Source organism: Corythoichthys intestinalis, chromosome 10 (genome assembly GCF_030265065.1).
Source record: "Corythoichthys intestinalis isolate RoL2023-P3 chromosome 10, ASM3026506v1, whole genome shotgun sequence".
NCBI classification, from domain to species: domain Eukaryota; kingdom Metazoa; phylum Chordata; class Actinopteri; order Syngnathiformes; family Syngnathidae; genus Corythoichthys; species Corythoichthys intestinalis.
In genome coordinates, this window is record NC_080404.1 from 11,847,666 (window position 1) to 11,873,106 (window position 25,441).

At 39.7% G+C, this 25,441-nt stretch overlaps 1 protein-coding gene across 1 annotated transcript in view; it reads left to right on the forward strand.

Moving 5' to 3' along the window:
- LOC130923322 (collagen alpha-1(XIX) chain-like) overlaps positions 1-25,441 on the forward strand; it is a 343,167-nt gene that overhangs the window by 38,057 nt on the left and 279,669 nt on the right. The window contains exons 5-9 of the mRNA XM_057848955.1: positions 3,017-3,140; positions 5,190-5,465; positions 5,893-5,973; positions 9,027-9,146; positions 12,926-12,988. Coding sequence (XP_057704938.1) covers positions 3,017-3,140; positions 5,190-5,465; positions 5,893-5,973; positions 9,027-9,146; positions 12,926-12,988 — 664 coding nt within the window. The remainder of the gene's footprint in view (positions 1-3,016; positions 3,141-5,189; positions 5,466-5,892; positions 5,974-9,026; positions 9,147-12,925; positions 12,989-25,441) is intronic.

Consider the following 25,441-nt stretch of genomic DNA (forward strand, 5'->3'; position numbering starts at 1 on the left):
ACCTCGAATCTTCAGGAGAAGCAATGTAGTTTTCGTTCCGGCCGTGAAGTAGTGGACCAGCTCTACACTGGACATGTGCCGATCACGGTTTCAAAACTGCAAGAATTTTCCGTCATACCTTCTCTTCGGTATTAGATATTTTTATGTCCCAAAATTGCAGGTAGAAATCCCTCGCTCGCAGTTGCAAGGCGTAACCCTCCCCAACCGGTTGTTGCTAATTGTCAGTGTGTCAGCTGTGCTACACAATGGCTGGAGGAGGTAAAACTTTTTCCCCCATCGAGGAAAATGAAATCGCTGCTATGGGAAGACTTCGGCTACAAAAAGTTATAGACGGCCGCGGCTTAGAGGAGGGTGGCCAGTCGACATGTTAAACATGTTTGCGGAGGGTAGCTGCCGAGGAGGCAGTCCCTCCTATATGATTTCGTATTTACAGTATTTTTCGGACTATAAGTCGCAGTTTTTTTCATAGTTTGGCAGAGGGTGAGTCTTATACTCTGGAGTGACTTATGTGTGATTATTTACGGTCGGTCGTGCCGACTTCTCTCCAACTTTTTTTCAAAATAAATGTATATTCATATATTTATACTAAAACGATGTATGGATGTTATAAATAAAATAAATAAATAAATAAAATAAATAATTTGGATAAAACAGAGAAGGCGCTGTGAATACCTGTGCACATGAACGCAGTGGGCCCGCTCTCTTTTCAATCTTCCCCTCCCGCCCTGGCGCCCTCCGTGAGCACCCTGGTATTTGCTTTTCGATACGGAGCAGCGAGGAGTGAAAAACAAAGGATTCTAATTGATTGTTGAAGATGCTATACAGAAACCTGTGTCGGCTTCGCTGAATGTAAACGAATGTGGCGCTTTGGTCCCATACGAGAAATATATTTAACAAACTTTTTCAGCATTATTTTGTTGTGTAAATGCATTTATAATGATCATAAAAATATGTAGACTATTTAAACATTGAGAAAACTTTTTTTCTGCCAACTCGAGGAGATTAAAATAAATGTCAAATCCACTATCCGCCTTTTAGAACAAACACGCAAATATAAAAGATATAAATGTTTATTGAATATCCATCTTACAGTCTTGTTTAACTGGGAGAATTCATTACAAAAGACATGTTTTAATTTGTTATCATTATGCACATGGCATTGTCACAAACGTGATCACACAAAACGCAACCACGCATCGCATCCCCGCATTTCCTCCTTCTCCTGAGTCCTTACAAATAAAACATAAAATTGTGTTTTTTTTCAGGCTCGTGCCTACAAATAAAACATAAAATTTCGGGTTTTTTCGGGCTCGGGCAAAGGAATCAAGTCAATTAATCGGGCTCGGGCCAAGTCGGGCTTTAATACCCGCGGGCCGGTCTGGTCGGGCTGGATTTTTTAGGCCCGATCTAACTTCTAGCATCATGTAATGTTAGCATACCGTACACCTATTCAGCCTGTTGTTCTCTATTGTATTTTAAATTGCCTTATAAGAGATAATATGTCTGTTCTCGGTGCTGGATTCTATTAAATAAATTTCCCCCCAAAAATGCGACTTATACTCCAGTGCAACTTATATATGTTTTATTCCTATTCATTGCGCAATTTTTTTGGCTGATGCGACTTATACTCAGGTGCAACTTATAGTCCAAAAAATACGGCATACGAAATTAAAGGTTAGTAAAGACTGTCATGAACGTTTCCCACCAGCTACGAGAGTCAACTCCAGCGTGTTTAGTGTGTCTGGCAGTGGTAAAACATGTGGTGTTTCTTTCTCCCTGGCAAATGTCTGTGTTGTGAATGAGAGAGTGTGTGTGTATAATGTATACATGACACGAGTCATACTCACGAGCCTTTTTTTGGAAAACAATTTAATTATTTTTGTTCTGATGCTAATAATGTTGAGCTGTGGCTGTGGATATAGGTTCACTTAAAGGACTGCATTTATTTTAATTTTATTTGGAATATTCCTGTTATTTTTTTCCGTGTTAAAAATGTATTTTAACATAACAGTATACGTATCTTCCAATTTACTAATAATTTTTGAAAATAAAATTCCTGTTCAATGGAAAAAAAGTTTTGTTTTTTATCTCAAAGTAACAAATTTTACAGCTGTAATTGCAATACCATGATACCGTGAAACCGCAATATTTTGGTTTAAGGTTATCATACCAGCAGAATCTCATACCGCCACATGCCTACTTTACACCCTCGGCAGGGTCCTCGAGGGTTCATGGGAGTTCGCCCAACTGGTCTACATGTGTTTTGTGGATTTGGAAAACGCCTTCGACTGTGTCCCTCGGGTAGTCCTTTTGGGGGGGGGGGGGGGGGGGGGGGCTTGGTAAGGGCTCTTCAGTCCCTGTACGATCGATGCCAGACATTGGTCTGCATTGCCGACAGTAAGTCGGATTGCAGTAATGCGGATTCTGTACCGGTGTGTTGTGATGAAGAAGGAGATGAGTCAAAAGGCGAAGCTCTCGATTTACCAGTCAATCTACCTTCCTATCCTCACCTATGGTCACGGGCTGTGACCGAAAGAACAAAATCCCGGATACAAGCAGCTGAAATGAGTTTCCTTTGCTGTGTGTCCGGGTACTCCCTTAGAGATAGGGTGAGAAGCTCAGTCACCCGGGAGGGACTTACGGTCAAGCCGCTACTCCTCTGTGTTGAGAGGAGCCAGATGAGGTGGCTCGGGTATCTGGTTCGGATGCCTCCTGGATGCCTCCTGGAGAGGTATTCCGGGCATGTCCGGGAGGCCCGGGGGACGATCCAGGACAAGCTGGAGAGACTATGTCTCTCGGCTGGCTTGGGAATGCCTTGGGATCCCGCCGGAGGAGCAGGTTAAAGTGGCTGGGGAGAGGGAAGTCTGGGCTTCCTTGCTAGAGCTGCTTCCCCCCGCGACCCGAGCCCAGATTAAGCGGTAGATCATAGTTGGATTTTTTTGCTCATAAATTTTTATATATATATATTATATATATATATTCATTTATATATCATTGTCTTGTATTCATTTTACAGACATGTATTCCCAGATGGATTACCAAGTGAATATTCCCTTGTCACCATTTTTCGTGTGAGAAGAACTACAAAAAGAGACCGATGGTATCTTTGGCAGATATTTGACCAGGCCGGGGACACTCAGGTGGGTACAGTCAGTGGGTTTTCTCTTTAAAGAGTCTGGCCTAAAATGTAGAAGCCTAAATTTAAACATACTGTCTATTGTGCATGTTTAATCCAAATATTTAATTTCCAATTTGCATTTAGTATACATTTATGTAGTCTAAATGTACACATCTGAAAAAACATTAATTTGTATATTCCTGGTAAACCAATTATAGACTACAGCAAAGAACATTTTACACTTACAATAGATGATGTGAAAAAATCAGGACATCCTGTGTGTGTTTTCTAACATATTTGGTCATATGGATATTTAATATCAATTTTAAAAATCTTGAGAGATTCAAATAATAGAACTAAACAATTAAAACTGAAAAAAATAATTTTTATAACTTTCTGTAAAATGTAAATTGAAAGAAATGCAATTTCTGTTGAGAAATAAATTAGGACACCCCCACATTCAATCCCACTTAAAATTGCTAAATTCAGACACAGGGGTATCACATCAGGTGCACATGATTAGAACATCGTTACCCAGTGTTTTGAAGGAGGCTTGCCTTATTTAAACCTCACATTTAGTTTGGTGTGCCTCTGACTGTTAAAGTGAGAGAAAACAGCATGGTGAGATAGAAGGAACTGTCTGAGGCCTTCAAAAAGAAGATTGTAGATGCTTATGAGTCTGGTAAGAGATTTCAAAATATCTCAAAAGAATATAAAATCACCATTCCACTGTCCGGAAAATAGTCTATGACTAAAGAAATTTTAAAACATCTGCTAACATGCCCAGGCCTGGCTGTCCAAGCAAGTTCCCCTCAAAAGCAGACCGCAAGATTCTAAAAGAAGTCTCCAAAAACCCTAAAATGTCCTACAGCAGGCTCTTGTTACTGTTGATCTGAAAGTGCATGCCTGTACTATCAGAAGGAGACTTCACAGGTTTAACCTTCATGGGAGGTGTGCAAGGAGCAAACCTTTGCTCTCCAAGGAGAACAGGCCAGAAGGCCAGACTGAAGTTTCCCAGAGTGACCAGGACTTCTGGAATAATGTTCTTTGGACAGATAAATCTAAAATTGAATTATTTGTAAACTAGAACAGGGGACATGTTTGGCATAAACCCAATGCAGCATTCCAGGAAATAAACCTCATAACAACTGTGACGCATGGAGGTGGAAGTGTCATGGTTTGGGGATGCTTTCCTGCATCAGGACCTGGCCAGCTCACCATTCATGGAATCCACAGTGAATTTTATCGCGTGTCAGCGGATGCTTGAGGAACATGTGAGATCATCTGTGAAAAAAATAAAGCTGAAGCGAAACTGGGCCATGCAAAATGACAATGACCCAAAACATACCAGTAAAACCACCAAGGACTGGCTGAAAAGGAAGAAATGGAGAGTTCTGGAATGGCCGAGTCAAAGCCCTGATCTTAATCCCATTGAGATGCTGTGGGGTGACTTGAAACGGGCTGTACATGCAAGGAACCCCTCAAACATCTCACAGCTGAAAGTATTCTGCGTTGAGGAGTGGGCAAACTTTCTTCAGACCGATGTCAAAGACTGGTAGATGGCTACAAAAAGCATCTCACTGAAGTGATTTTGGCCAAAGGGGGTAACACTAGCTATTAGGTGGTAGGGTGTCCTAACTTTTTCCTCAGTTAGAATATGCATTTTTGTTGATATATTTGTTTTAATGAGTAAAACAATGTTATTTTTTATTTTTTTTTTTTACCTGCAATTAAATCACTTTTTCCATAGATAAAGAAAAACAAGATCAGACAATGACATGTGAACATTTCTCACTAAAGAACTGACTATTTCATGGGGTGTCCTAATTTTTTCACATGACTGTAGGCTATATCAGACATTACTAAAAGTACTTGTTGGACTGGCACACTCATGTTTTGAGCACATTCAGTATATTGCAAATAACGTTGCCTTTAGTTCAGCTATTACTAAACTTTACGATTTCAAATAAGATTTTGGTCTATATAAATTGTTCAACCTTGGGAATTTTGGACTTTAGAAGCTCCATTATAATAGAAAAAGGATTTGCTGTACTCTCTTTTATTCCTGCAGGTGTCAGTTGTGGTTGATGGCAGCAAGAAGGCAGTGGAATTCTCCTCACAGAGCCTGACGAAGAATGTTCTCCGCTACACATTTAAGAGTCGTGACCTACACGCCCTCTTTGATCGCCAGTGGCACAAGCTGAGCTTTTCCGTACAGAGCAACATTGTTTCTGTATACATGGACTGCAAGCTAATAGAAAGGAGGCTGACTGCCGAAAGGGACGGCATCGACCCCAGTGGGCGTACACTCATCACCACTCGAATACAAGATGGACGGCCTGTGGATGTATGTGCTGTAACCTACATTTTCCGCTGTTTTCTAGGCATCTTTAACCTTTTGTTACATATATAATAAACTACAATGTAATATTTTCCTTGCATGCTTAGGGCCATCATTGTAGTTATGTGTAATTTTTTAGAAAGATACAAAGCGCTGATAATAATTTAGTAGTGTAATTTAGTCTATGAGTGTACCTTACTAGAATGTGTCTTATGTTCCATTAGCAGTTGACGTTCAGGTTCACTTATTATGCAAAGATGTGATTTGGCACTTCAGCAAAAGAAAGTGCTAAAATCTCGCTCAGAAAAAATGTGGTTCAGGGTGAAGCTAAAATATTGCTAAAGTGATATGAATATACAGGATTTCTTTGGAAACCTGACCAAGTGAAATGAACTTCACAATATGCCTGTTCATCAGTTGGCTTTTCCCCTAGGTTGAACTCAAGCAAATGATCCTGTATTGTGATCCTTATATGGTCGATATGGAAACATGCTGCGAGCTCCTGGAGCCACAGGTAAAGTGCGTTTACGTATCAGCATCGTAACAGCCTGTGTCATTTGCTTTAAAGTAGGAATGTTCCGATGTGATCGTGCCATTTTAAGAGCAGAAAAAGGATAGCTGAGAAGGATCGTTTTTTTGTTAAAAAAAATATATTTATTTTTTCTGCTTTATGCTCATACAGCCTCTTAGGGCCCAAATACACCAGATGCATGATCGTTCCGGTTCCGGTCGGGTAAAAAATAGCGCCGGAGCCAATCCGTTCCCATTATATCCTATTGTTCAACGTATACCGGCCGCGACAGTACTCCGGATTGACTGTGGACCACTGCGTGCTGCGTGCTGCAGCCCGTCGGATGGTTTAGGCTATTTTCTGTTTTTGCCGGACACGCATCTGACAAAATGGGCAGAGCCGGGCCGGGAGTCAACAGCCCAGTTGCTTATTCACGGTTCAAACACCAGCGAACATGGACGAAGAACGTTTCATCATGGAGGTGAAAAGTCACAAAGTGATTTACGATGAAGCAGATCGTTATTATATGGACAGCATTAAAAAGGAAGCTGCAAGGTATCCTATTATGTGTGTTTTTCTGGCAATGATATTAAACACAGGACGTGCTGACAAATTTGAGCGAAAAAAAAAATGCAGCGTATCTGGAAGTGGTTCCACTGAGGAAATTCTCATGCCCGGCGCACACTCAATTTCGGTTTGTATACGAAAGAGAATAAAGAGACACCCACAAGTTTCGACCTGGTGGTCTATTCGAGACGTTTCTCCTACATTTTACTTGACCTTTTGTAGAAAAACTCACTATCCATTTTATAAATAGTACAGATTATTTAACAGTTGTTTATAACAGCTCTATGAGATGTTATGTGCCATAAATTTTAAATGTGCACACAGGTATAAGCCCACCGACGCAACTAAGGGCATAATAGGCGCCTGCCCCCCTAGCCCCCACACACGGAGCTCTGATCTCAACATGATGCATGCAGTCAATCTGGAATTAATAGACAGACACAACTAAAATATAAATTTGCAAAGAAAAATGTGCTCTCTCTCTGCTTCTCTGATGAGTACAGACTCCGTGTATGTTTCGTTGTTTTAAATGGCACATTATAGCGCGCGATCACATGAGAGCTCATGAGGGAACAGAGTTGGCAGACCGCAGCCGTGCGCAGCCGGTATGATTTGCCTGTTTTTGACGTACTGCGTAGCACGCAGTCAACACTGAGCCGGACCAGAACCGGAACAATGATGCATCTGGTGTATTTGGGCCCATACTCTTATTCCTGCTGCTTTTCTTAATTAGCAGTGCCCAGGAGTTAGCTACTTAAAGTTAATGATGATTGACAGGTTTGTAACTTTGATCTTGCCAGAGAAGCTTGGTCGCTGTACGATCAAAGGCGCAAATGTGTCAATTATGGTTTAGCTTGTTGATCACAAGAGCAGGGGTGGCCAACCCTGGTCCTCGAGAGCTGCAATTCAGCTTGTTTTCCATGTCTACCTCCTTTAACACACTTAAATCAAATGATCAGCTCATCAGCAAGCTCTGCAGTTTCCTGATAACAATCCTGATCATTTGATTCAGGTGTGTTGGAGGAGGGAGACATGGAAAACAAGCTGGATTGCGGCTATCGAGGACCAGGGTTGGCCACCCCTGCACTAGAGGTAGTGTGGTTTGGCAACTCATTGTGTAAGAGAGCCCTGTAATACACCAGGCGCGTCTGTGGCTGCGTCAACCCATCGAAACGGCCGGTAAAGTCAAGCAACGAGTGCACACCAGTTGTAGAGCAGCTGCGTTTCAGATGCGTCCCAGAAACGGTTAAAAGTGTCGCACCCGAAACGAACGGCAGAGTTTATTATTCGTCGTGAGATGCAACCCTCCTGCGTCAATCAAACTAGATGTGACCGGAAGTCACTCATCTAAAAATACGATGGATCCGGTCAAATTTCAAAATGCTTTGCAATAAATTTCATTAATTTCTGCATGGTGCTTTAACTTGAGAAAAAAAAATCATCAGTAAAGCTTTTTAAAACCTTTCATCAGAAAAAAAAGATTAATTTTTCTTTGGAAAATGGTTCTTATACTGTTATCTTTAAATACCTGCTACTCTCAGATTCTCGTGCAATCCTTGCGTAAATTGATCGACCCGCTCTGTAAAAGCTCTGCTCGTGAAATGCATCCTGTTAAAATTGGGGACAAGCGTCAGCGGTGCCTTGACGAGTCAGCAACACAGATGTGGCGCAGACACGCCTGGTGTAAAACCTGGGTGAGAGGCTGTTCTCAGCAATGTGAGTGTGAGTTGACTCACTCAATTTAGCATTTAATAAAGACAAGCATTTTTTGACGCTATTCTTGTTTAAAAAGAATTCACATTATGAAAGTGGCACGATGGGACTGTAACATGTTTAAAACTTTTCTGCCAAAAAATATACTCTTTTATTCCGGTATTGGATCGGTACTCAAAATCAGGTGATTCAGACTCAGGTGCAAAAATATACAGTCGGGACATCCCTATTTTAAGCTAAATGAAACTGAATCCAAAATACCCTTAGTTTTGCTTCACTACCATTGGTTCATACCATATTATCTGTGTGAATAATACATTACGGTAACTATTTTATCTGAAGGTTCAAACCATTTATTTTTGTGCTGCCAATTAAAAATCATTCACACAAGCATCTAAGGAAATACTTGTACTCCTGCAAATAGAGATGCAGTAAAAGGGCAAATCTCGATGACCCGAAACGAAGGGCTATACAACAGACAACAAACAGCCTCAATCAATAATTACTAATGTTACAATGATTTCCAATGCATCAGGGTCCTTTGACCTTTACATTCCATCTCTTTGGACAGATTGTTGCTTGCGCTGGGTTGTAACATCATTTAGAAAGACATTGTATGTAACGTATATCAATTGGGTTTTCTATTAATAAATGTGGCACAGCTCCAAAGAATCAGGTTATCACTGTCAAATGTGATATGTAAGATTTTTTTTATTGTTACAGCAAACAAGACAAAGTAAGTTGTTCAAATGGTTGTATTCTTTGTATTGATCCAGTGTGAAGCCAAGAAGACATTCAATGACACTCTGCCTCCCCCGGTGACATCCCAGCTTCCACAAATGCTGTCTCAGCCCCTCTCACAGCCAGTTGACAGATGTCACTGCCCAGCTGAAAAGGTACAATCAATTTAAAGCAACAAGGGACCTTAATTGAGAACATTCAATGTGTATTGTTAGCAATCGAATAGTGATTTAGGTCATTCTTTGCACACACTTGTTGTCCAAATTAAAGGACTTTTATACCAAGACCCATTTTCTTCTACAAGACAAGCAATTGTGTAATTGTAAACACAAGTTTGAGCATGGGATATTCAGGGTTGCCATATCGGAAAGAGTCTCACACAGTAAAACCAGCCGAGATCGATAAAAACAGCCCAAATTACAACCTCCTGTTCAAGATAAGATGTTTCTCTTTTCCAACTCGATATTGTTTTCTCATAACCAGAAATAAATTAGTCAGCAGTCATGGGAACATTGCAGTAAATCATTGTTGTTTCACCAATCAATGTTCCCTCTAATTTTCTGAGCAGACACACAAGCTCCCAGAGCACACTGAGGACCTCTGTGAGCAGCATCAGATACGTGCGGTGTGGCCACACAACAGTATCACGCCTGTTCAAAACTTTGGATCATAGCAAGTTGCATGGCTTGATTAAAGAATGAAATTATAGCAGAAATTTTCATTAGTTTACTTTTAATATAATTGATCTGGCCCACTCAAACTGAAAAAGACAAACATCTTGTTGTTCGTGAGATGTGTACATGAGTCCTGCTGGGTAAGGTCCAGTTGTGGCATGGGGGAGTTGATAAATAAAACATAATGAACAACCACAATGGGAGTATATCAACCTCCCACAATAAAACTCTTCGGATAATAAGGACACTCAAGATTCCAATGCTCAGTGTCTAAGCAGCTATACAAGACAGGTAAAAAAAAAAAAAAAAAAAAAGTAATATCTCACTCGGTTTCACCGCTTGTACTTCTATTTGCACATAACCCGACAGCCATTCCATTTTAAAAGAACAGCATTTCGATTTTACTCTGGCTTGATGAGTGTAGTATCACAGCCCATTCCTTTCGCCATGATAAGGGTTAGCACTTGCATCACTTAACTCCGCTGCACTGTTTTTAGCTAGCTAACCTGCACGGTGCAGATGGGCAGGGCACTTATGCGCAACACTGTCTGTCAGGGAAAACGCGGGTATGTGGTGTGGACCCAAATGCAGGGAAACAAAAGGCAGCCAGGGAGGTGGTGGTGATCTAAAAAAAACCTTTTAATAATGAGTAACAAAACACAAAGTACAACCAAAAGTACTTGGGATCAAAAAGGCAAGGTTCAAGCAAAACTTACTTTACCGGAGGGTTTAGAACACGAGGGCTTGGACAGGATCTTGACTTTGACACAGACATAGACAATGACGCAACAAGGAGTGAAAAGAAACTGGGAGCTTATATACACACACACACACAGACAAGGGGTAACGACACAACAAGGAACAGGTGAGCACAGGAGGATGCCGGTTGGAGGATACACTAGGAGGCACAACAGGTGAAATCAATGGGCAATCACAGGGACAAGTCACACTACGAGAAAACCAACACAAAACCTAACAGTACCCGCCCCTCAAGGGATGGATCCCAGACGTCCCAAAGAAAACAAAGTCCCAAACAGGGCGAGAAGAAGGTTGTTGGGAGCAGGGAGCCACACCAGCCCGTCAGGGCTAGTCAGGTGGGCGTCCAGGACGCCAGACATGGGGCGAGCGCACGGGTCGATCAGGCAGGTGTCCGGGGAGCCAGACGTTGAGCGACCGCACGGGTTGATCGGGTGGGTGCTTGGGGCGCCAGACGTTGGGCGACCGCATGGGTTGATCAGGCGGGGGTTCCCGGGCAAGGTAGGACTCTGTCGTTCATGCCGCCAAGCCGTGGCAGGAAGCGGGGCGCAACATCGTCGTCATCGTGAGGAGAGTCAGGCACGCAGTCATCGTCGGAGTCGGGCGGACCAGGCACGGAATCGTCGTCGTAGTCGGGCATCATCAGAGTCGGGCGGACCAGGAACTGAGTCGTCGTCAGAGTTGGGCGGACCAGGAACTGAGTCGTCGTCGGAGTCAGAGTTGTCGAGCGGACCAGGAACAACGTCTGAGTCGTCGTTGTCGTATATATATATATATATATATATATATGTATAGGATAATAGGATTTGATTGTTTCCTCCTAGTGTGGCTTGTCCCTGAGATTTCCCATTGATTTCACCTGCCGTGTCTGCTCCTTGGGCGACCACCAATCTGCTTCCTCTCGTGTCACCCACTTGTGCCTCATTGTCTTTTTACCCCTTGTCTGCATATATAAGCTGTTTTTGTTGAGTCCTTGTTGCGACATTGTTCATGTCAGCATTTGAGCCCCATGTGTTCCTGTGCCGCAATCCTGCCGTGTCTGAGTTTCTTAGTAAGTTGTTTGATTCCAGTCTTTTGTTTGCAGTTGCCTTTTTGATCTCATGTCGTTTTGTTTGTACTTTGTTTTTGTGGTGACCTCAAAATAAATCATTTTTGCATCGCCTGTCTGCCTCGCCTGTGTTTTCCCTATATTTAGGTCCACAACGCCTGTCCGCCCGAGAAACGTGGCATATATATTGTAAATAGTACAGACCAAAAGTTTGGACACACCTTCTCATTGGTGTGTTTTATTTATATGTATAATATTCTCGTATCTTCAAAGTAGCCACCCTTTGCTCTGATTACTTTTTTGCACACTCTTGCAATATATTCTCTTGAGCTTGAAGTCACCTAAAATGTTTTTTGACTTCACAGTTGTGCCTTTTCAGGGTTGATTAGTGGAATTTATTGCTTTATCAATGGGGTTGGGACCTTCATTTGTGTTGTATTGAATGAGGCGTGTCCAAACTTTTGGCCTGTACTGCATAGAAACATAAAATCATTTTTTTAAATGGAGGTTTTAGTTAATCAGAATGATTTCAGCTTTCCAATAATTTACAGTGTCTTGGTTGAATAGCTTTCACAGATTTTTGCGCACTTCTCCATGATAGTGGAAATTTGAATCGATAAATGAGGTTTATAAAATGTTTGATGAGGAATTGTCAATTTTGTAAAATTTCACACAGTGAAACATTTTTGCGCACATTCTTTTTAAATTTTTTTAACCACCTACGCTTGAAGAAAATTCACTTGGAAAAAAAGCTTATCCATCTATACAGTGTATCGCAAAGTGAGTACACCCCTCGCATTTCTGCAGATATTTAAGTATATCTTTTCATGGGACAACACTGACAAAATGACAAATGACTGACAAAGCCTGCAAACAGTTTGCTGAAGACATGTCAACAAAGCACATGGATTACTGGAACCATGTCCTATGGTCTGATGAGACGGGCGGGCTTTCTTGTGTACCGTCTTCGGAAGAGGCTTCGTCCTGGGGTGACAGCCATGCACACCAATTTGATGTAGAGTGCGGTGTATGGTCTGAGCACTAACAGGCTGACCCCCCACCTCTTCTCTGCAGCAATGCTGACAGCACTCCTGTAACGAGTCACATGACATTTTGAAGAAAATGACAAGCAGTAGTCAATTTGGACATTTAGGGATGTACTTAGTTTCTAAGGGGTGTGCTCACCTTTGTTGCCAGGGGTTTAGCTATTAATGGCTATATTTTGAGTTATTTTGTGGGGAAAATAAATGAACTCTATTATATAAGCTGCACACAGATTACTTTTCATTGTGTCAAAGTATCATTTTGTCACTGTTGTCCCATCAATAGATATACTTAAATATCTGCAGAAATGCGAGGGGTGTACTCACTTTTGTGATACACTGTACATGAATTCATAAATTTATAAACTCATTAGAAATGTTTTTGACGTATTGTTTTTATTTTATTTTCATAGGGAGATGCTGGTCTTCCGGGTATGGTTGGACTTCCTGGACCAAAGGGGGACGTGGGAGAAAAAGTATGTTTCAGTGTTTATTTTTACATTAACGAGTTATATTGAGTGCTAACATTCAGTGTTTTAGTACATGTAATCAGAACAGGAGACATGAAAAGTCAGTGAGAATTTCTTTTTGTATCAACAATTGAAATCTACAACATATACAGAATATAACATATAATAATTGATGAGTCCAGAAATCCTTATCATCAGGATGAAAGGATTTGAGAGGTTTTACGCACTTGTCACAAAAACATTAGACCTGAAGAGAACAGTTCTGTTTCCATGACATCCTAATAGGTAAATGGTAATTGTACTAAAAATGGTGGCTTTTTACTAGAAAGCAATAACAAATGACTCCCGGAAAAATTGTCCACACAAATAGGATGAAAGCCCTTTTGTATCTGCCTGGCCTAATATCACAATAAGAGGGTAGCCAGAGTAGGAGGTCAAAAAGAATGCCATTTCGAAGAACTAGAAGTGCATGCCTAATTACAGCAGATGGCTTAAAAGGAGTCATTTCAGAGTAAAACAATATTTTTGGTTCTGTTGTCGGCTGCAATGGAAAAAAAGAATTCTGAAGTACAACTGGACTTGTCCTCTAAATATATGTAGTAGCTGTAGTGCGTGAACAAATGTGACCTACTGAGACCATGCCATGTCTTTAGAATTGTTCAAACCCATTTCCCTTTTGTTGTAATTTCTTGTTCCCACCTTCTCCTCAGTAAAGGTAAAGACTGAGCTTTACTGTGTAAATATGACAAATCCTCACTTCTTCCTATTTATTCTCTCACTTAGCAACGAATCTGGCATATTTTTTTGGGAATGACGTCCATCCCGTGCCTAACTCTTCACAAAACAAGACTAGCATGATTGCTCTTAATAGTATACAGTAAAACCGTATGCGTGAAAACATGCATTTTTTTGCATGCAGTTATGGAATAGTCTTCCCCCTGAAATCCGCACCACTAGGAATTTGGGCCTTTTTAAATCTCGTTTAAAGACACACCTTTTTAGACTCTCCTTTCCCCAAGATTAGTTTAGCCTGGTTTTATTTCTTTAGGGTTTTTAATGTTTTCGGATTTTGTCTGTTAAATTGTTTTATTTGCTGTCTTTTATCGTGATGCGTTGTTTCGTTTCTTTTTTTATTTTTTTTCTTCATAATGTCATTGTTTAATACTTTCCTGCCTTTTATTTACTATGTGCCATGTTTGTCTTTGTTGTAAAGCACTTTGGGGACCTTTTGGGTTTTGTAAAGGGCTATATAAATAAATTTGATTGATTGATTGATTGATTTTCTGCAATCAATGTGACAAGTGACTAGGAGGCCATATGACTGAAATAAATCTCTCTCTATTCAGTAGTTTGATGCATATACTTTTCAAGTAAATGCAAAATTATTTTAAAAACAAGGGGATGTACTTAATGAACTAACATCACTATTTAATGTTATGTTCTCATCAACTTGTTAAGGAATTTCAACACGTTTCCTGTATTGTTACTATGCATTTTTATCGCAATCAGAAGTTGGCATGACATGACATGTTGCATAGATAATCCTAAAAAACTGCATCAATGGCCACCTTACATAAGAAATTATGTTTTTTTCTCAACTTTTTTTTTTTTTAAATAGAATTTTCACACATTAATGGGATTGGTACACAGCAAGCATAGTGACAAGTGAATAATAAAGTTTTGACGACATGTAGTGAACTTCTCTCTGAAAGGGTCATTCTTTTACAAGAGATGAAATGCTGTATTTCAATCTCATCAAAAAGCTGTTATTCATGTAGCACTTAGAATTACCTTGTGTTAAGCTGTGCATAATATTTTCCTTTTTAATATTAAAGAAGAGTAATATAGATCAGCTTACTGTAAACAAAAGGTGTTTTACATTGAATTAAATAGTTGACTAAATGAATTCTCCACCAGTTTAACTCATTCACTCCCAGCCATTTTGACCAGAGCAAGGCCCTTCGCTACCGGCCGTTTTGCTGGATTTTGACTGATTTTGCAAGGCCCACAGAAAATTCTGTTCTATTGCTATATAAACATGAAACCCACCAAGAAAGAATTAGACTCTATTTTTTCAGCAGGAAAAAAAAATTAGTTCATATATTTGTCCATTGTTTCGAAATCAGCATTAGCAAATAGCTTAGTTTGAGCAATTTTCCCATTTGATGAAAAAAACAGAGAAATTGAGCTTTTTGTGAAAGCACACATTCCAAACATAACTTTGACTTTAACACAGCTATTTTTCGCTTATTTGACATCCCAAACATCTGAATAATGTTTTCATTCTACAAAATAACAAACAACACGTCAAATAGAGCTTTTGATCGCAAAGTAACAATTTATTTACACATAACTAAACTATTGAACTGTAGAACTATTTGTGCACATACTTACATCGGGGAAGGCTCTCGGCTGCTCCCGGTTGAATGAGGTGGCTCTAATGAGTCCGGATCAAGTCAAATATCGTTGGTTTCAACCTTGGGCTCAGGAGTAATGCAACGTGAGCTCCGCAGAACACGTGTGGAACCTGACGCTTTTGTGGACGTCACCGTCTGTCTCATCAAGATAGATTCTTTTTAATCCTTCTTTGAAATTGGTTTCATTTTCATTTCAAAACACTCCTCCAGTGTCGTTTGCCTTTTTTTTCCCGATCCTGCTCCACATTTTTCTCAAATTCTCACGGGTCTTCACAAGATCCCTCCAACTTCCGTTTCCTGACTATTTTTTTTCTTCACTTCCTTTCTTGGCCAGAGATGAGTTCTTACCAAATACGCTACTGACCTCCAGTGGCCAGTTTTATTGCTTTAAAATGTGTTTTGAGCTTTGTGCATTGTATCTTAGATACATAGGAACCTATAGATGCCTCTTGTCAAAAAAAAAAATAAATAAATAAAAATAAAAAATGCAAAAGACCTATAAATACGTTTTTGGGACACTGAAGCAAATAGAAATACAACGTATTTATACGTTTTTGGGAGCAAATGAGTTAAGAGACTTCAAGAAAACATTTTACACTTACGTTATCTCTATTTGACTCATAATTATTTGCAAATGCTTTACATATTTGTGATTTAAAATGAATTGCTTTGCTTGCCAGCTGGAGAAGATGATAATCAATCTGAATCAGTTTTCTGTTTCGATGCATATTAGTTCCCTTCTTTCCTTTCTCACCAGGCGAGCCCTGAAAAGAAAGGGATAAACCAAATGTTTAGAGAATAGATAAAGCAGTGCTTCCCAATTATTTTCCATTACGCCACTCAACCCCCCTCCCCAAGGAAGAAACGTTTCGCAACCTCCAACTCTCTGCCGCCACTGTAAATTTGTCTTTAAAATTATTATAAGTTACCCACTGAATGTCCTTGTTAAAATTACAGAAAAAAAGTACCGTACTTTTCGGACGCTAAGTCGCAGTTTTTTTCATAGTTTGGCTTGGGGTGCGACTTATACTCTAGAGCGACATATATGTGAAATTATTAACACATTATTATTTCATTTCACATGTTATTTTGGTGTTTTGGAGTGACACTGATGGTTTGGTAAACCTGGTAGCATGTTCTTTATGCTATAGTTATCTGAATAACTCTTAATACTTATGCTACGTTAACATACCGGCCACGTTCACATTTCATTGTTCATGCATCATGTGACATTATCATACTGTACACTTATTTAGCATGTTGTTCTCAATTGTATTTTTATTTTAATTTGCCTTTCAAGATGACATATCTGTTCTATGTGTTGGATTTTATCAATTAAATTTCCCACAGAAATGCGACTTATACTCTGGTGCGACTTATATATGTTTTTTTTTTTTTCTCTTCGTTGGGCATATTATGGCGGGTGCGACTTATACTCAGGTGCGACTTATAGTCCGAAAAATACGGTAGTTTAGGTCAACTTACAATAAAGTATAACTTTATTAACATTGTTTTGTTTGAAACAGGAAAGACTTAAAGCACATCTATTTGCCTAATTTATTTAAAACAAAAACAAAAAGTCACATCCAAACTGCATCGCAATTTCATTGTTTTCCCGCAAGACGGACGCACGGCGGATTTTTTTGTGAGAGAAATCAACATGGGTTCCATGAATGTTAAAGCAGGTGGCGGAAAAAAAAAAAAAGTGAGGCTTCCCATTAAAATAAAAATGGAATTATAGAAAAATATGAGCTTGGAGTGCACGTCCGTGAACTGCTTGACAATACTCCTCCGACCTCCGTTCTTCGTAAGTTAAGGTGACAATTATTATTGTGGTACCATCGCCAAAGAGATCGCCAGCTTCGTCAGGTTTTTAATCATTTATTTCAGAATTTGTGCAACACAACACGCTAACTGCCAGCAACAAAAGGACGTTAAAAGAGAAAGTAATATATCAACTGCACTCTCTTTCACTCTGTCAAGACAGCCACATGGTGCGTTCAAGTACACCAGCAAAATACATCCGCAACATTAGAACCCGATTTGTTACATTACTACATTATTATTATTATCATATTATTATATTGATTTTCATTCGGAATGTATTTTTTTGCTCTTTGTAATTGCTATTTGAAATAGTAACAGCAGTATTTATTAAGGATTTCGTGTAGGTTTTTGGGGTGTGGAACGAATTAATGGAATTATAATGTATTTTTATGGGAAAATCCTGCCTGACATACGACCATTTCGACTTACAAACAAGGTCATGCAAAGAATTAACTTCGTATGTAGAGGTAACACTGTATTGCAAATCTTTTCTGAGTTTTACTCGCGAGATTTATCATGCCGTCTCAATGTGTAGCGATGAATTGCTTCCATATAGGCTCGAGACTCTATCAGTGGCCCAAAAAACCTTCTTCTGCAAGGATTCGGACATCTTTTGAGAGAGTCAAAGGGAAGAACTTTGCCCAGGCTTCTCGCTCGCTTTGTTGCTTTCAACATTTCAGCGGCGACAGCTTTGAAAACATAGGAGAATACAACCTTGGTTTTTATATAAGATGTAAGTAGACTCTTTCTGGCTTTTTTAATTCTAAAATGTGATGCAATTCTGTTAATCTTGGAGGGCAAATCCTACTGCCTGTTCGTTGAAGTTCGACCTATTTTTTGCTGTTGTTGCTGGTCTGTCATGAATAGATAGAACACCTGACAGGTCGTCTATTCTTGTGAATTTGATCCATTTATTACTAGATATATACAGGGTGGGGCAGAGCAACTTGCTTATTTCAATTTTGCGCCCTGAAACGATGGTTGCGCTGAGGATGGTAGGGGTGGACTTATTTAAGAGGGTAGGGCTTAAACATTAGTTCTTAACGTGCGTTATTTATTTTTGCGTTTATTTTTCAGGAACACCAGTGAGCATCATGGAGCGGACGAAGTTGGAACGGGTGTTCGCTGTTGAGGCATTTTTCTGTCAAGCGAGCAATAAAATCGCGTGGATGAAATTTCAATTCTTTGTGGAGGATTCGTCTCACAGAACGAGCAGACAACCCAAGAGCAGATGCGTGTTTGCAGGCAGACCGTCGGGGAGGTCTCAAAACAGATTGTCATATGGGGTGACTTTGCTGTACGTGGGAGGCCAGGTTTCTTTTCTTTACATCGCCCATTTCCCTGAAGTTGTTAACCCATGAAACAATGGACAGCCGGCCAGGAACACGGCCAAGGGAACCAATATTAAAGTGTCTATGGAATGCACATTGCGTTGTGTTGCGTTGAGCGACCGCTTCAAAAAAATGCCTCAACAGCGAAAGCGCGTTCCACCTTCGTCCACTACATGATGCTAACTGGGGTTTCTGAAAAATAAACACAAAATAAATAACACATGTTAAGAACCAAACTTTAAGCCCCACCCTCTCAAATAAGTCCATCCCTGCCATCCTCAGAGCAACCATCACTTCAGGGCGCCAAATTTAAATAAGCAAGTTGCTCTGCCCCACATAATGACTAGGGAAAGAAAGGTTCCGAGATAAATCACGGTGCGAGACATAGGCTTACCACTCTTGCTTTCGAGAAGTGTCGAGCCGCCGATTGGCGTTATTACCACCGTCTGCAGGTCTGAGTAAATCGACGTTATCTGATGCCTCAGGTTCAAACATCCCGGGTGCCCTCGTCATCATTAGTGCCATGAAAATGCGATCCTGAATGGCTACTTTCGCTGGAAATATCACTGTCGCTGGTGCTGCGACGGATAAGGCAAGGCAAGGCAAATTTATTTTTGTAGCACAATTCAACACAAGGCAATTCAGACTGCTTTACATCACATGGAAATCATAAAAATCACATTAAATCAATAGAACGAAAATCAAAGACAATTGCAACAGGAAATAAAATTATACATAAAAATCGCATTTAATTACGAATAGAATTTAAAAAAAATAAATAAAAATAAATAAATAATACTACTACTACTAATGATAATTGAAATCAGCAATGGAGATAAAGCACCAGAGGAATAGAGAGCAAATGGATTGAAATATATAGAGAGTTATGGATATGCTGTGCTAAACAAGAGCATTTTAGCCCTGATTTAAAGGAGCTAACAGTTTGAGCATACTCTAGACCAGGGGTTTCCAAACTTTTTGCAAAGGGGGCCAGATTTGGTGTGGTAAAAATGTGGGAGGCTGACCTTGGCTGACGTCCTTTACGTGGAACAATATATTTAAGCAAATTTTAGCAAGCCATTCTGTGTGTCACATTTGCTTTATTTATTTATTTATTTTAATTAATAAATTAAACAATCTCGCAACTAGCCTGTGTGGCGTTCTCTTTCAACTCTCGGGATCTTGCGAAATACTGCTGCTGTGAAATTAAACTAAATTCAAGTTGCTTCAATTTCTCGCTGCCTATCTTCCCTGTAATCTTGTCATACATGTCAGCGTGTCTTGTTTGGTAATATTGCCTCACATTGAACTCTTTAAAAACAGCGACTGTCCCTTTGCAAATAAGGCAGACACAGTTGTTGCATATTTTAGTGAAGAAATAATCCAATTTCCACCTATCTTTGAAGCGTCGGCCGTCGCAGTCAACTTTGTTTTTTGTTGTTGATTGTTGCCATTTTAGAAAATTGGAAGTCAAGGGTCACACAGGGTAATGTTGCTTAGAGGGCTGCTGCCTTTTAGTGGGTAAATGAGGAGAAGCATTTAATGTGTAAGCAGTACTGCTGACAAATTTAATAAATCTGTGTGCGGGCCAGACATTATTGATCTGATGACAGAGGCTGGGGGCCGGATGAAATTTGACCACGGGCCGCATTTGGCCCCCGGGCCGCACTTTGGACATGCCTGCTCTAGACCTTCAGGTAACTTGTTTCAGAGGTGAGGAGCATAATAACTAAATGCTGCATCACCCTGCTTGGTTCTTGTTCTTGGAACATCCAGGAGAACGGTTCCAGACGACCTTAGGGGTCTAGATGTTTCATAGAAATCTAACAAATCAAGCATGTATTTTGGTCCAAGGCCATTAAGTGTTTTGTAGATGAGCAGTAATATTTTATAGTCTATCCTTTGACTCACTGGAAACCAGTGTAACGATTTCAAAACCGGTGTAATGTGGTCCAGTGTCCTTGTATTTGTGAGGACTCTGGCTGCAGCAGTCTATACTAGCTGCAGCTTCCTGACAGATTTTTTATCAAATCCGCCACGTCCTCTGTTTCCTTCTGTAAATGACGTCACACTTCCGGGTTTGGGAAGGCAATATTGACGGAGTACAAAACAATTAAAAAAAAAAAAGATTCTTCTTGCAGTTACGTGTTAGAAATAAGTCTTTTGGATAAACTCGTCCAAAGTTTAAATTCGTCAAATTGCACCGAAATCTGAAAAATTCTTTATCTGCCCTTTAATTTTGTAATTCAGTTCATAGATAATCCAGAAAATACAAATACTGTCCTCATATTTTTGTTAGGTATGTATTTTAAAGGAATATAATACAAATCTTACTTTATTCAAAAATTAGCACAGCTGCCATTGTCTCCTGGTTTGCTGTAGCATCCTTTGGAAAAAGGCCCTTTGGGTAATACTCATATTTTCAAAAATAAATCTTGTATTCAAGTAGACTGTTTTTTTCCCTCAAGATTGAACTCTGTATGCTTTCTCACAAACACAGATCCTTTCATTTTTTTTTCACTTATCACACAACATGATTTGATACTCTTGATGTGCTGACCTCCGTTGTTAACACCTGAAATGTAATTTCAAGTTTTCAACCAATCAATACTTGGCACCATTTGTTTACTCGCTGAATGCCAACATTCATAACAAATCCTATTACCATCTTCAACAATAAATCAATGACGTTAAGGAAAAACATTATTGAAGCCTGCACTCACACACGGTTATTTGGTGGCAAATAGGCTTTGAGAGCTGATACTGTGCACTGCATTACAGTATATGCTGCATCTGGAATGTATCATACTAATCCTTTGAATCTCAATTTGTTTACATTCAGACTTCTTATTACCTCAATATGTCAGGAGTCGATATTTGCAGCGATATATGAATAAATAAGGATGTGTAGTTCTGCTTTCTCATCAAAAAGAACTGGCTTGGTTTCTTGTATCAGACCTTTCTGTTTAGTTTTGATGTTCTTGCAGTGCTCGTAGGTTTTTGTTTTTTTCCCCAAGTACTCAGACAAAGCCATTATATTGATTTATTTGAGTTCAAGTGAGCTAGTAGAAAAGCAGCAGGATTTGGTGTATGGTTGTGGTGGAAACATCATGCTGTGACACAAATTATTCTAACAGCACTTTTTTTTCTTCACAGGGTGCAATTTTCAGTGCACCCCAATTAAAGATTATTTCTTCCACATAGAACCCAAAATTCCCCAGAGGAATCCAGTGACTTTTAATCTCTGCTCTTTTAGAAGTTTACATTCATAATACATGACCAACAGTGTTACAAAGCACCTATTAATGAGGTGAACATGTGAGGGTTTCAATTACATTTATAAAATCCCTTTCTTTGTGAAGATGTAAAATTTGATCACAGTATACACATAAGCAATTTAGCATGACTTTGTAGTGATTAATCAAAGACATCTGAGCAATTTAGAGCCTTTAAAAGATGCATAATGAGAAGTGTGGCCCAGTAATTGTAACCTACACAGTGGACTGTTGGGAAAGTGGGGGATTACTCTGCATGTGTTACTCTAACAGTAAGTACTATTCTGTATTACAGTGAGAGTTTGATGGAGGATTCTAATACACTGCAAAAGGATTAAACCGCAATGATTAATTCAAAATCCCCCAGGAAATTAAACAGATAAGTCGTGGGCTATAAGAATGGGGCTCACTTGAATGGAAATCCATTTTCTAGGGCCTCGCACATAAACCCTGGTATTACTAGATTTACAGACCTTGTACACACAGAGAGTTAAAAAAATGAAGGCAGAATATTGAAATCAAAGCTTCCCCTTCCACATTTACCTTTGTACCAGTGTTGTTTTTGGCAGGTCTTTTAATTTTCGTCTTAGTCTTTTGGACGACATTACTTATTAGTCTTAGTCATATTTAATTACTGTATTTCAAAATGTGTGGGTCTTCGTCTAGTTTTAGTCAACGAAAACTCAGACAAATTTCATCCAGTTTTAGTCGACAATTCTCAAAATATTTTCATCTACAAACTTCAAAAGTTTCAGTCCATTAATGAATAAATAAAATATGTCCAACAATTTCGAATGTACGGACAGATAAGCAAATAATTGTAGAGTCTACAAAGGAAACCCCCGTTTACAGACGTCGCGCAACTGCTTTTGTTTCAACCTAGCCATAATAAGAAGGTAAATAATCGTATTTATTATTCGAAATATCTGTCATTTTTAGCTTAAAATCATTAATTGATGTCTAATATTTAGTTAAAAAAAAAAAACGACTTTACAGAATTATTTACTGGCATATTCTAACTTTTAAACAAATTACGTCACAATGAAAAAATTGGCGTCTGTAAAGTCACGGATATCTACCTCATGACTATCGCTTAATTGTATTTTTTTCGTGTCTCACATTTTCCCTAATATTTTAGATGACAAATAATCGATCCAAACAAAGAAAAACTTGATGTCTGCGATTTCTGCATCGCGACTCTTGTTTTATTACCATGTTTCACCCATAAAATCCCCCAAAAATCTGGCTGTGGCCATTCACAGCTGTGTCTTGACACTTGGTGATACATATTATGTGGAGTTTTTGGATAGAAACAAGGTAAGTGCGCGATAATATCTCATTAAAATCATGGCGTCTTTCGTCATGCTCTCGCGTGCGGTCACCTCCAGTTAGGGTATTGCTGTTTAAAAAAAAAAATGTTTTTTTGAAATGCCCTCTTGTTCAAAATTTTTCTTCCCACAGAAAATTGAGATTTTAAGCTTTCCAATGATGTATCACACATGCATATAGGACAGTTATGAAATTTGGCCAAATTGGGGGTATCAGAGCGGAACGTCAAGTCACTTGAGTGTAGTCCGCCTTATGTAAAAAGTTTTCCAAGACTTTAAGAAGACACTCTCCGAGTCACCGCGCTAAATGCTAATGCGAACGCTATGCTAATGCTACAAGTTAGTTTAGTGTGTGATGATCACTCAGCACCAGAGGTTGCGCTAGACTTTTTCGTTGTCTGTCATTTTGACTGACAGGGTCATAAAAATCCAGTCATAATCTATTTTTACCCGTCACTTAAATTTTTAAAATGATGATAATGACATTGTGGTGACCCTTTGTTTGGCATAATTCACCTTCCGTACTTGTGTGTCCATTTGGCCGAGCGCGTTACCGGCTACGACACAGTCACGTGACAGAGACACTTAAGAGCTTCCGGCTTCAATAGAGAGTTCACAGAGAGCAGCAGAGCTACAGCGGCTGGACAGAGCAATTCGAGCTAACAAGACTCTTAACATTGCATACCGCTTCAACATATTCAATAGTATTTAGTTTTCATTCATTTTAAATTAATATTCTGTCCGAACAAGCTTAACAGAGAATCCACACCGTGCCATCACACATCAAGCAGATGAATATGTAACTTTTTCTCCGCAGTGACAAAAACAGCTGACTGTGGCCCCAGTAGGTAGGCTACATTAAGGAACAATGAAATTAACAGTTCACCTGCTGTGGCCTGAACGGAGTCTGAAAAATGTCAAGGCAACTGAGTGTCCGAAATTTCTTCAAAAAGCCCCAAAACGACGATGGTGTTGATAAAAGAGGTGAAAAAACAGGGACTGCACAAGCGGGCACGCAATTCAAGTCCATGCGCAAATTGCGCACCAGGAGGCCAACGACGTCATGCATCAAGAGAGACAATAGCTAATTAATATGCTCAGTCGCCACCCTGTGGTCTGGGGTGTGAATTGCAACCTGTCAAAATGACAGATGGACTTCAGTTTTTTCCGTCACCGTTTAAAAAAATCGGTCAACAACGGAAAATATTCGGTTAGCGCGACCCCTGCTCAGCACAGTGGTTAATGCAACATGGCATAGCCAAGATAAGAATGCAAATCATACCAAGTAGCACATTGAAACAAGTATTTCATAAAAGGAGCCTGGAATGGGTACACGCTTAAGCTAGACCCTAACCCCTGTGTGTGTGTGTGGGGTGGGGGGGGGTGCAGCACGTCACATGAGTGACACGACCAAACACTGCTAAAATGCGTGCTAACTACACATACGATTACAAAATATCACACATTGTGAACTCATGCCGAATTTTCGTCTTGTTCTGATCTTGTCAGACGACAACTGGTGTCCATGTCGTTATGTTTTAGTCTCATTAACTCATTTAACTCATCATCGTGATGTCATCGTCAATGAAAAAATTGTTCATTGACGAAATATTTTTGTTATAGTCATCGTTGACGAAAACAACACTGCTTTGTACAACTTTTCAGTATAACAGTTATTAATGTTATCGAATTAAAGTTACTGAATTTTCTTACATATCGGCTAAAACGCTGAATGCCTACCAAATAGAAAAGTACTCATTTTTCAAGGTGGTTTTACATACCTTTACTGTAACGAATGTCCGTGTGTCCTAGACTTATGCATAAACCTCAAACCTGCACACATACTGTAACTGTTTTGCGAGTGAGAAATTAACATCTGTGAGAAGGCAGTTTTCAAATACCATTGCCAGTGTTGTTTCTGGCAGCCCTTTTAATTTTTGGTTTAGTCATATGCCCCTTTCACACACATTCCAGAGTAAGGTGACGTGGGATTTACTTGCGTCATTGCTTTCACACATGGAGAAATGTCCCGGGAAAGACACGGGTTGGACACTTTCACAGACTTATCCAGTGTAGCCCACTCGGCGCTCACTGTGCGGGGAGGGCTGCTGGCGCATAATCCGGACATTACGTCATTTTTGGTCGGCATCGGATGTCACATTCTGTTGGTCACATCGTGTTTTGTAACAGTGCCGGTTGTAGGAGCGTTCCCGACGTCGTAACTCCAGCCAATTCAAGCTCATCAAGACTGTATTTAAGCCCAAGCGATCCAAGAGAAGGG